The sequence below is a fragment of the Myodes glareolus genome, chromosome 25, assembly GCF_982192425.1.
Source record: "Myodes glareolus chromosome 25, mMyoGla1.1, whole genome shotgun sequence".
NCBI classification, from domain to species: domain Eukaryota; kingdom Metazoa; phylum Chordata; class Mammalia; order Rodentia; family Cricetidae; genus Myodes; species Myodes glareolus.
The window spans coordinates 39091901-39104389 of NC_142050.1; the positions used below are offsets into that span (position 1 = coordinate 39091901).

A 12489-nucleotide genomic window follows, 5' to 3' on the forward strand; every position below is an offset into this window, starting at 1 on the left:
ACTCCATATGAAGAAGACAGATTCATCAGTTATACTTGTTTCTTGGAACTGACACACAAGTTACAACCATTTGAAAAAGAAGAGACCATATATTCAGGATTATATGGCTCTTGCCTGATCCTTCCAACTCAAACAAAACTTATCTCTCTAGAATGTCATGGATTCTGTTACTTTTATCTTCAATAGATAGTTCTATAGTTCAATAGAAGTTCAGTGTGCTACATTTTTGGCATTACAAACTTAGGTATGAACTGTGGGCCTGAAAGTTTGCTTTGTTTGTTTCTCATGGATATACATGTTTTTGTATTCATACACATGTGCATGTGGGAACACATACACATGTAACCTGGTATATTTACGTAAATATAGAGTGTCTTTCTTAGTTGCTTTCCATCTTATTTTAAGATAAGATCTTGCCATGAAATTGAAGCTCATTACTTAATTAGATTTGCTGGCCAGGTCTGAGATTATAATTGATATTCTAACTCTCACTTCCACAAACAAGTTTTCAGGCCCAGGCTGCCAGACTGAAAACATCAGAGGGGCATTAATAGTACATCCTCCACTCCTATAACTAGTACACCTTAACTAAATGTGCCCTTTCTCCCTACTTACCTCACACACTCTAAATCACAAGTTAGCAAGATTTCTTTCCCCTGCTGGGATGCAGGATCTCTCTCCCACCACTCTCCTCGTAGAATCAGAGATGACCTGACTACAAACAGTAAATGGGCCATTCATCAACTGTGAGGCATAAAGCCCCCTCTGAAACCTATAAGAAGGATCTGACCTCAACCCCCACCATGCTGTACTGTATGATATTAATAACTCTTCTAATATTCTCTCTCACAAAAGGATACTCTGCCTCAGTGTCCCCCTTGAATCTAAAATTCAAGATTTTTCTAGTGTGCCTATATAAAATACACCAGAGGAAAATATATTTTCAGAGCCACATGGATTAAAATTTCCACCCCATCTAAATTTCCTTATACCACATCCTCCAGAACATTAGCATATGATTCAGTACTTCCTCAAAAGTCTGCCTACTGAATTGTTGGGCAATAGTATGAGTGGTCTAGGAAGATGCCCTAAAGAGATATGAACTTGGAAAACTCTCTTTGATTAAGGTGGCAAGATATTCTGCTAACATATCATAAGGATGAGAAGTGGTTCTGATGGTTTCAGGAGCTGAGTATTTTGTAGATTCTGAGGGCGAAGGCCTTGAATATTGTCATATTCCAACAATGGCATTTGAAATGATGAGTTTGTTATTTCTCACGTCCTTAGTACACTTCACCAGTGTGAGAAGAGGGACCACTCTATCAGGAAGCAGGGCTACAATGTTAGATCACATCCCTTGGAGCTTGAGATGGTGTTTACTGAAATCACATTCTTGATCTCCAGGGGATTAAGATCCTGCCAAACACCTTGGGATATCCAGAGTAAGGGTGACTTCTTGAGGACGTAATAAACAAGGCAACTCATAGATCGGCCAAGTGAATCTAACTAAGAATTAACAGACATGGTTTTCAGAAAATCTTAAGTGAACACCTTGGACCTTTAGTAACCGCTGAAACTCCTCAAGAGGTTTATACTTAGTCTGTTCTTTCCCCATAGAGATCTTCAACAAGTGTTACGCTGTGGGGCTAATGACTTATTTTTCTGGACTTTGCTTTTTACTTATCCTCAGAGCTCATTTCAGCCTGCCTTCCCAAACAGGATCTTCACAGTGAATGACTTATATGTGACAGTAAAACATGTGGAAGCATAAACAGTAAAGAAATTGTATTTGGGGCAACCACAACCTCCTGATGCTTTAACCTGGCAATTCAAGAGGCTTCCAAATTGCTTCTCATGGACCAAAGATTCCAACAAAAGGGACTGCCAAAGGAAGCAAGTTGAATTCTATTTAATGTAATACTTCAAAATTTCTCCCTGTGTACACAGAGCCCCTTCCTTTATGAAAAAAAAATTGCTCTTCTTCTCTAGTATACTTCTAGCATACTCACATTGCCTCTGCAAGAACTGGACACAAAATATCATTAGAAAAGAGAAATAAAAGCTGTCTCAAGGGGCTGCACATGCCAAGGGGTTTACCACGCTTTCCCTCTCCACTCAAGTCCCATCCTACTAATAGCATCAATGTGAGAGGAAGCAGGGCCCTAAAACTCTTAGAGAGTGGATCCATCATCTAACACTCAACTTGGAGGCAGAATTTCTCAGAAAACGTGTGATTGTATCCATGGTTCTGAAGCTTTAAAAATAACTTGAAAAGTGAGTTGTGGACAAAATTCGAGAGCCTGCAGTGTCATAGTTTGGTTTATGGAAAATGGCACAGACAAATGTCATTTATAGGGGTCATATCAGGGGATTGTTTCTGTAGTTTGTGATAGGGGAGTAGGTGGCAAGAGGAGACAGATTCATATTCCAGTCTGCAGCATGGCAAGAAGCCACGAGAGTGTACCCTGCAGGATCAAGATAACAGCCAGTGGCAGGTGCCTCAGGGTGGCAGTATTGGAGCCAGAGAGGGCCATTGGTACAGCCCTGAAGCCTGCAGGGGTCTTGTCCTGAGGTTCCACTTTGCCTCCAGAGGACTCTAAACACGGCCCTCGAGGAGTTGGGATAATATCAGGAATCCAACCTGTTGTATTTTCTACTTCTTCCTGCAGGAGATGGGACGAATGAGTAGGTTCAGAAAAATTCCTTCCTTTTTCCCTTTCCTGGAAACTTTATCATTCCCATCCTATGAGCTAACTGAGAGACTCCAACCACACTGACAATGCGGGGCAGCCACAGCTTGCCTTTCTGCTTCCTCTGACTCCCTTCCCCAATTCCTATTATCACCATTTGCTTCCACCATCCTTTGTCTCGCCCGATCCCATCCCCCAACCTTGCAGGCTAGTGCCTTCTGTGACACGCACATCAATAGTCTTGATCAGCACTGTCTGCTGGGACTCCTTGCAAGCTTTCTCTGCTTTCTTAATGTTCTCTGGAGTCCATTCAACATTATTCAAGACCATCAGGTTCTCCATGGGATTCCTATGGATGGAAGAGTTAGGGCAGGGACATGGGAGGAATCAGTGGTGAAATGCCCCTCTGACGAAAGAGGTTGCTAGCATGTGTTCCATGCTGGCATAAACTACATGGAACATTGTATAACTAAGCCTACATTCTTAGTGAGTTTGGCAAGAGCAGCATATCAGAGGGAACTAAGAACATTGGCAAAGAGGTTGTTCTTTAAGGATGTGGATCTTCATGTGGATGCCATAGGGTCTGGAAGGTCGGTGGGTTGCCTTCAGAGAACTTGCAATTGCCCTGAAGTTGTAATGTGTCTGTTAAGGATTTTTTTTCTGCTTCTTATTAGAGTCTTATAAGGGTGGGTACTTACTTAAAAGTTTGGACATGAGTGTAAACTAGTGTTCAAGTGCAGCAGGAAAGACAGGATTTATGCATAAGGGATCTGACTTAAGAGGGTCAGTTGTCATCTGCTTCTATTTACTGTGCCTTTACTGACACAGAAACTCTCCCACAAAACTCCGTGGTCAGAGCTTTTTGAGCTAACCCTGGAAGAAGCAAGAGTGAGGATTGCAGGGGAATGATTAGGCCATCCCTTGAGGGTTTCTGGCTCACCAGTTTAGGGGGAATGAATGAGACATTTTTTGCTCCTTCCCCAGGTCCTTTCAAGATCCCTTCCCACACTTGTGGGTTTCAGATTCCAGAATGACTCACTCTGATGCTTCTTCTCCCAGCTCATTGGTCACATAGATAATGTCAGGGTATCCCAGGCAACTAGAGATGTTAATTCTGGGATAGTAGAAGAAGAAGACGAGGCACATCTCATTAATGGTACTGGGACCTCCCTGGAGAAGGTGAGAGAGGGAGAGACAAGGATATAAAAGCATGTAGAGAGGGAATAGGCATGCAACAAAATGTAAAGGTTGTCACTATTCCAGAGAGCTTTTCCTCTTCCCAAACATAGAGTTCAGCTTAGTGTACCCTGCCACATCTCTTCCTGTGCTTTGTTTTCTTTCCAGTCAAAAAAATATTGATATTACTTCTCAAAGACTTACTCCACATATCTTCCTTGATCTCTGTATTTCCACTGCTAACCCCGCCCCTCCCCCAGGCCTTGGTTTGGGGTACACTGCCTGCTTTGCACTTAGTGTCAGTCACCCACATGTCTGCAATCTCTTTCTGTCCAGCATCATATCATTTGTTTATAATATAATATACTAAGTATCTTGTACCCTCTCATCAGCCTAGTCAATGAACTCCAGTGGTCTCTTATTGTCTTTTTGAAGATGACCTATTTGGTGACAAATTAATTGATTGCATATAACAAATCCCAGCTTATTATTCCCTTCTATTATTGACATGACAATATAATTTGACAGTTAGACCCTGCTATTTGAGACTTGTAGGCAGGAAGCAACTTAGAGAAGATGCTTTAAGAACTCTTTGCAGCCTCAAATCCCTCAACCTCATTCAGTTACTTCTTGTGTCTTCCCTCATTCCTTCCTCCACGCAAGCTCATCATTCTTCGTGCACACGTCCTGCATTCCTTGTTGACAGATGGCTTTCTCATTTCTACCCTTCTCTAGAACTCCACATTGCTATGTGCCTAGAGCAGGATCCACTTATTAATATCACAAGTTCCTTATATTGCCTTATGTTCCCTAAAATATTCCTGAACTCTCATCCATTTTTTTCATTCTGATGTCTTCTACCTTGTTTTACAATTATGTTTATGGCTGTGTTTCCTTCCTTAAAAGCATGTAATCATTTCTGAAGCATTGAATTTATCCCTATATAAAATTGTCAGGTTTCCTCACAATCACAGTAACAATAGTTAGCTCTATGTAAGCATCTACCTATTACAAGAGACACGATGATCCCATTCTTCTGTATGTGTTAAGCAGTTATCACAATAATATTTTTGATCTATTTTTCTCAAGAATGGGTTATCCTATGTAGCCTTGGTTTTCCTATCCTGGAACTCCCTCTGTAGACCAGGCTGGTCTTGAACTCACAGAGATCCACCTACCTCTACCTTCCAAGTGCTGGGATTAAAAGGGTGCACCACCACTGCCCAGCATATCACAACAATTTTATGAGCTAGTATTATTATTCTTTCTTTATGAATTTAGAATGTAAACACGATTTTGATACTTTGTCTAGATCATAAAGCTGCTAAATGGTTATGCTGACATTAAACCCAGGACAGTAAGGATGCCAAGTTCATTAATGGTGTTGGCAGCTCCCTGGCTGACATGAGACAGTGATGCCTTAACAGATCCTCTCATGGTCTTAGTGGGTCTCTGACAGAGAGTGTAGGGAATCTCAATCTTGGATGCATGGAAATGTAAGAACATAAAAAATCTCATCAGAGTTATCAGATAGTTAAAGCCAGGATGCAGCTCTCTCATAGGGCCACAATCAATGACACTACTGTGGAGAAAGACACTTACAAAAGTCATGGAGTCCCGATCCAGGGTCTGGTAGTTACATTCGATCAGCAGCTCATCCCCCTATTCACAGTGAAACATGAGAGTTGAGAGTAAGCCAAAGAGAGACTCAGACAATCTTAGAGTTTTCTGGCTTAACAGTGAGCTATGATCCTGCTCTCTCCCTTACTGCAGCCATTGCCCCCACTTAGGTTCTCACCGGCTTAATCACTGCAGGCTGAGGTAAGTCTCGAGTCTCTTGCAGATTGAAGTCATATGAATAATCTTTACATATTATTTGGAGTTGGGTTCCATTTCTAGAAGGAGAGAGGAGCAGAGAGACAATGATGAGAAGATGAAGCAGGGAGGGTCTGACCAATAAAGTTGCAGTATGTGGGTTCGGTCAGTGAATGCAAATAGCCCATGATATAAACATAAAAGATCCCTCTTCCGCAGCCTATTCCACTCATCTCTATTCTAGTTCCTCATTCTCAACCAGATATAATACTATTCCCATACACAGAAGAGAAAAGTTTTAGTTTTTCTGTTACCTGTATTGTACAGCTTGTAGGGAGCGGCCAGCTAAGTGGGTGTGGATCAGGTAGCTATATACGTATATGTCAGATACTGGGGCCCCATTCATCTGTAACAAGGAGAAGGCACACCTGATTGGTCAAGAATTCTGACCTCTAGCTTTATTTTTCTTCCCTTGACTCTTGACAACATCTTCTTCTTGTTCTGACTAAGAGTTGCTATCTTAATTTTTCTCCTTTAAATTTTATTGAGTTTATTCTTTGACAGTTTCATGTATGAAGTGTATTCTGATAACTGTCTCCCCCACTCTAAATCTCTTTGCTAACCTTATTACCCACCTTCTTCCCTACAAGCCCCCTTCTCAGATTCACATTATTTTTTTTTCTTTTTGGAGTACTCATTGAGTTTATCCAGGGTCACCTGTGAGACCATGGGTTTGGAAATATCTGTTGGATCCTGCCGGGATCTGCAGTGAAAACACAATGACTGTCTTTCTCTTATGACCCATCAGAAGTCAGTAGCTTAGCAGGAGAAGGTAGGACCTCGTAAACCCGACAGCTGATGGGACCAGTCTTGAGTTTGCTCGCTGCAGGCAGCCACTGCTGCTCTGAAGCCATGACTGCGTTGATTCAGCCATGCCCAGAGGACAGCATTTCTAGCCCCTTTCCCTGCCTTCTGACCACTGTGTTCTGTCCACCCCTTTTCCAGGTGTTCCCGCTCACTCTGTTATTTCCCTCGAACCATCCTGTCCTTACTGCCCCGAATGCCCTGACTCATTCCTCTCTTGTATAATTTGGGTTTGTTGTTTTCCTAAGCATTGAGCTCTAATCATTCTTTATATTGGTGGCTCAGGCTTGTGAGTTTAGAGATTAGCCCAGAGCCCTGATGGAGAACAAGAAACCTCAAGGAATGCCTGTCTCTCAGCCTTACCTCTTCAAACTTCTCTGTCTTGCATAGTCCATAGGACAGGAAAGCCTCAGCTCCCGGGGGGATAAAGTGAATCGGGAAGACTGAGATGCCCAGCTCCAGGACTCCCATGTCATATTTGCGAAGGTGTGAGGTGTAGTACAGCCGAATCCCTGAGGTATCACGTATGCCTAGAGTAGAAAGAAAGATTCTCCTCAGAAGGCGGGGGTGGGTCACAATGTTCAGGAAAGCGGGAACGGGCTGTGACTAACAGGGTCCAGCATGTATACCCCATGTCCCCTATATCCAGAAGACTCAGTTGACTTCACCAGCTGCCCTCCCAGAAGTCCTTTGGATACTCACCAGGAAGGTTCTGAAAATTGCTGTAGTGAACCTCCAGTCGAACCCACTGAGGGTCCAAGGGGGTTCCAATAGAAATACCGACATCATCTGGAAACTGATAACTCTGTGGAGAAAGGAAACCATGACAGTGGTATGAGAAAGGCCAGAGACAAGATGCTTGGATCCAACCTCTGGCTCTTCTCTGGTTGTCTAAGCTTTCTTTCAGAACGTCTATGCCCCCAGGCCTTCCTTTAGCCCATTGTCTAATAACATGCACCCCTTTGTCACAAAATGCCCGTTTCAGGACTCACAAGGCCCCCGACAGCCCAGCCTGCTATGACATGGGAGCAGAGGGAGAAGGCGGGGTCCGAGCCATAGCATTCACCGATGCTCGTGGGGAGAACACTCGCATTGCCGCACGCATACACGAGGATGTGATGAACCATCGTCTCATTGCGCTCCACCAGCAAGGGCTCATACTGAACAGAGAAGGGAGGGTGGATGATAGTCAAGATTTTCTGTCAAATTCTTATTCTCTGTATTCCTCCCCCGCTGCCAGAGGCTATGCCATTCTCCACTTCTCTGAGTTTCTCCTTCTTATCTGTTTCTCTCCCCAAAACTGTATTAGACTCTTCTCTCAACTCCTGTCTCTTTAATTCCATTTATTGGGAGCACAGCCCACAGCGCTGTTACCAGTGGCGTTCCAAGGGTTCTTTCTTTAGTGACCTCAGTCAATTCACAATTTGCATATATGTAGCCATATTCTTTGATTTTTTTTTCCTTTGAAAATGACCCCCTATACCTTGGAACTTATAAAATTATATTTTTGGACTTGATTCAAGTTAAAAAGTATTCAGATGCAAATTAGATGATAGAATTCACTCTGGCTTGAATTTTCCTACTTTCTGACTGTGCATGGTCACATCCCTTCTTTGCTCTGACCACTCCATTCCTAAAAGCTAACAGTTCTGGGTCATGATGGGACTTGAGATTGTTCTTTTCAAAAACTTACTATCTACTATCCTCCATCAGAATGTCCGCCACATGAATAAAATAATGATGGCAGTTCTAGTTCTGGCCCAGAAAATTATGCGGCTTCCCACCCTACTGAACTCCACCTGGCTCTACTCCACATCTCCTTCTCTGTTATTTCCTCATGGAAACTCTTTGAATCTCCAGACTCCGACAGGCCCATCCCTTGTTTCAGGCCCTTCCCTACCTTGGCAGACTTCACCATTCGCCTCACATACCTTGTAGATGTGATGCTTCTTGCTGACGATGGGGAGCGGGAGAAAGGAGCAGGCGTACGTGGTGTCATCCTCTGGAATGAGGAACTGGGTAAAGGTGCACAAAAGTTCAATGGAATGGAAGTGAGGATTCCCCCCAAGGCAGGGGAGTGGACAGGCTAGGGAGCAGGGTTCATTTTAGGGCTAGATGGGTCCTCCTCTCAGAGCCAAGGAGGACTCAGGGTAAGTTACTCTCAGGAATGTGTGGGTATTGGGTCCAAGATAAGGGGGTCTGGAATGAGCAGGGAGAGGGAAACAGGTGGAGGCAGATGGGCAGTGTGGTGGTGGGGTCTTACATTACTGATCGTCAAGTCATGGATGATGGTGTCTTCAGGGGCATCTTGATCATCGTATTGTAGCATTTGTAGCAGGAAGATTGACTTGACAAAAGTACGCTCCCGATTCATCTTCGGCACGTCATCTAGGCCATAGGCAGCCAGGACCCTCATGGTGTCACTCTATGGGTACCGTGAGCATTGAGAGTTTGAAACTCAAAGCACCTTGCATATAACTTATATCCTGGATAACTTATATCCAGGGTTCTACATGTGCCGCTTATCTACACAGTGGAATGGGAATAACTTGGGACAAGATTAGTTTGGCTTTAGTTCTACCTCTGACTGAGGTTAACTCATTTGTCATGCTTGACCCCTTCCTATTTTTCTTGTTTGACAATTTTACAGCTGCAGAATAAGAGGGTTGAACTAAATTTAAAATCAAAACTCTGATGTTCAATGGAATTGATTAGAGTCCTTTAAGACAGGGAGATTAGAATGGGCACTGAGTCATAGGGTAGGACCATGCCAATTAATGATTGGGTTTTTCAAGAGTTGATACAATTGGACAGTACCCAGAAAGTCTAAAGGATAATAGTCTCATGAATTTGTGACTGACTGTATGAATTGATGTGATTATATCTTCTTTGTTGTGACTAAATATGTTTTTCTTTTCCACATATTACCGTAATGTCAAGATCGTGTGGGTCACAGGATCGGAAGGGCCTGGAAAAGCGCATGGTGGTGGAGACAGAATCTTCTGTGAGCTTTAGTAGTTCAGCATCCTGGCTCCCATCCTGTTCCAGAGTGTCTTCATCCAGAAGGTGCTGGTCCTAGGGTCCAGTGATCATTAAGAAATAAGAACCAGGATATTAAACATTTAGGCTTTGGGACAACAGGTGTATGCTAAAATGGCAGAAGCCAGCTACCTCCATTGTACAAATGGGTGTCCTTTCAGAGGGAACAAAGCAATGTCTGCTGGAGTTTCACCAATGGCTTTACTATCCTCTCGTCAAATCTGAGGTTCATAAATTCGAATAATCATTGAAGCCTTCAGAGGCTGACTTGTTCTCTGAATGATCTATACCATTCATCCCTTCTCATGAGACTCACATTATACATTTTCTCATGCTGTGATAGCACTACCCTGTGTAAGTGTAGTTCAGAACAGTGGTTGTGAGCTTAGAATATGTGAGCTTTGGCAGACAAGTGAGCTATTACTTCATTTGTGAAAGGTGTATTATAGCAGCAGTTCTTAACCTGTGGGCATTGAATGACCCTTTCACTGAGGTCACATATCAGATATCCTGCGTATCAGATATTTACATTAACATTTACAATAGTATCAAAACTACAGTTATGAAGTAGCCACGAGAATAATTTTATGGTTGGGGGGTCATGAGGAACTGTATTAAAGGGTTGCAGCTTTAGCAAGGCTGAGAACTGCTGGATTATAGCAATCCACCTCAGCCCTCAGCGATGCTATGGGATTTAAAAATGAAAAAAATTTAGGAAAATAACAATGTTGATATTGCTTCACCTGCTGTCATTGCTATTATTAGAAGATTTCATACTGAGGTTCACCTGAGTGGGCCTAAAGTTTATTGGATACAGAAACTGTCTCTAGTAGCTTTGAATTTTCTCCAGTGACCTGTGTTTACTCTGCTCTTAACAGGTAAGTAGTATTAGACTTCTTATTTCTTAAAAGTCTTAACAGGTAATTGCCCTAAATGACATAGATTACAACACCAGATCATCTTTGTAAAGAGAGATAAACATTCAACCAGAATTTGGTGTGCTTGGAGGTGTTGAAGAATGAAATTCTTTTCTAGACATAATCTTCCTCAAGCCAGAGAAGGAGCTCATCTTTGGGGTGGAGCTGGAGACTACAGACATGAAGCATCCTCAACCCAACACAGGAACTTACTTACCATCAGGGGTTGTTCATCCTTAGACTTACCGAAAAGTAGACATTGCCATCAGGAAGGACTCCTCCAACTACCAGATCACTTCCTACAAAAGTGTAGCGATCTGTGATGCCCAGCCCAACCCAACCAGTTGTTTGGACTTGGAGCTCAAATGTGATGAACTCAGCCTCATAATCAAAGTCCCAGCGCAGAAAAACAACATGGGAAGGGTCTAGGAACCTGGAATAGTGGAGGGGAGATGTAGGGCCCAGGCGCTTGCCTTGGGAAAAGGCTCCCAGGACCAAGAGTAAGAAGAGCCTGAAGAGGAGAACACAGGCCATGGTTCCCAGGGCCCGAAACATCTTTCCGGCAGATGGACACTGGAGAGCTCTGGACTTATATGTATCTCTATTGTGCCAGGCACGGTGCCATGGAGGAAGGAAAGGCTAGGCTTCTTCTGATCTGATTATCTACTGCGTACAGTGCGGTGCCCCTTACATAACCTGAGTCAGAAGTATCCAGGGAGAATACAGTGTGGGATTGTCTCACCTTAGGTCAGAGACCCAATGTGACATTAGAGTCATGCAGGCTTCTATACCAACTCTATGGCTGGGTCATGCCCAGTGAGAACCTGTAGAGTCAATGAGGTTCTCAGCTCCTTCTCCCCCATTCCTCCAAGTCTACCATACTAATATATTCAGGAAATAATATTCTTCTGGATTACACCCTCCCCTACTTCAGTTTTATGCCCTTTCCCATTGTATCCGTGTGTGGAATAGGAGAAGCAGAATTTAAGTTTATCCTTTTGATTTTCTGGTACTGTTCAAGAGGAAGGTCTTGGGGTGGGGGAAAAGCTATGACTTTGGTCTCCTGCAGGGAGCTGTGTTACTAATCCTAGGAAGAACATTTGGAGGCGAAAGACTTCTAGGTGGACAAGCCTGGGGCAGCTTTGATTGCAGCAATTCATACAGAGGAGCAAGAAGTGGGGGAAATAAAAGGAAGAGAATGAGAAACGGATGTGAATTTGCCTGCGGGACGCTTTGTGCTTTACCCTTCTACACCACAAATATGAGTTACTTTTTCAAAGAAATCACAATCTAATTATTTTCCCCTCCAGGTTTATTCAACTTTCTGCACTTTCAAGTGCCTTGGCATTAGAGAAAGCACATAAAGTACAAAAGGAATATTTGAATAATAGAGCAGAATGAGCTCCCAGGTCTCTTGATTACATGACAGCTCCAGTCTACGTAATTTTTAGATAAGTAAGTGGGAACACGAGGGATAGCCCCAGCGGGGTGTGGCCACACACCCTGTCAGCTATGGAGGTGAATGGAGAGACGCCAAGGAAGCCTGCCTCATTGTCCTCCTTCCATGACCTCCTCGAGCCAGGGACACTCACAGAACAGCAGAATCCTGAGTGCTTTGTCAAGATCCTGTGTCACAGTGGTGGGTGTTAGTGTCATTTGCTGATTGCTTCTCAGGGAAGAACAGACATCTGCACTGTGCAAGACTTACTGTCTCCTGGTGTCTGACACGGCTGACGGGGGAGATAAATCTTTTCATTAGACCCCCATTGCCTGACCTTCACTAGATGACAGAGAAGACACAAAAATTCAGGACACCCCCGAAATGTGTTGGGCCATAGAAGTCCAGTCCAAAGAAGGGTGAGAAGATGCTCTCTGAGCTGCGTACATCTTTACTAAGTGCATGAGAAGTCTTTCAATTGCTCATTGAGCTCAAATACTGCTAAAGCTGTTGACTACTGTTGTGTGAACTTGAGTAGTGATTAAGATGT

General features: G+C 43.4%; 1 protein-coding gene across 1 annotated transcript; it reads right to left on the reverse strand.

Moving 5' to 3' along the window:
* Nucleotides 1-2420: 2420 nt before the first annotated feature.
* Nucleotides 2421-11056, reverse strand: LOC146889604 (DBH-like monooxygenase protein 2). The gene is made up of 13 exons (XM_085683809.2): nt 10748-11056; nt 9474-9620; nt 8809-8970; nt 8477-8560; nt 7538-7705; nt 7248-7350; nt 6909-7075; nt 5996-6087; nt 5665-5761; nt 5469-5528; nt 3730-3860; nt 2922-3039; nt 2421-2663 (listed from the first exon to the last, which is right to left on the reverse strand). Exons 1-13 carry the CDS (start codon nt 11054-11056, stop codon nt 2421-2423), a joined length of 1881 nt encoding a protein of 626 aa, XP_085539935.2.
* Between the last annotated feature and the right edge of the window lie 1433 nt (nt 11057-12489).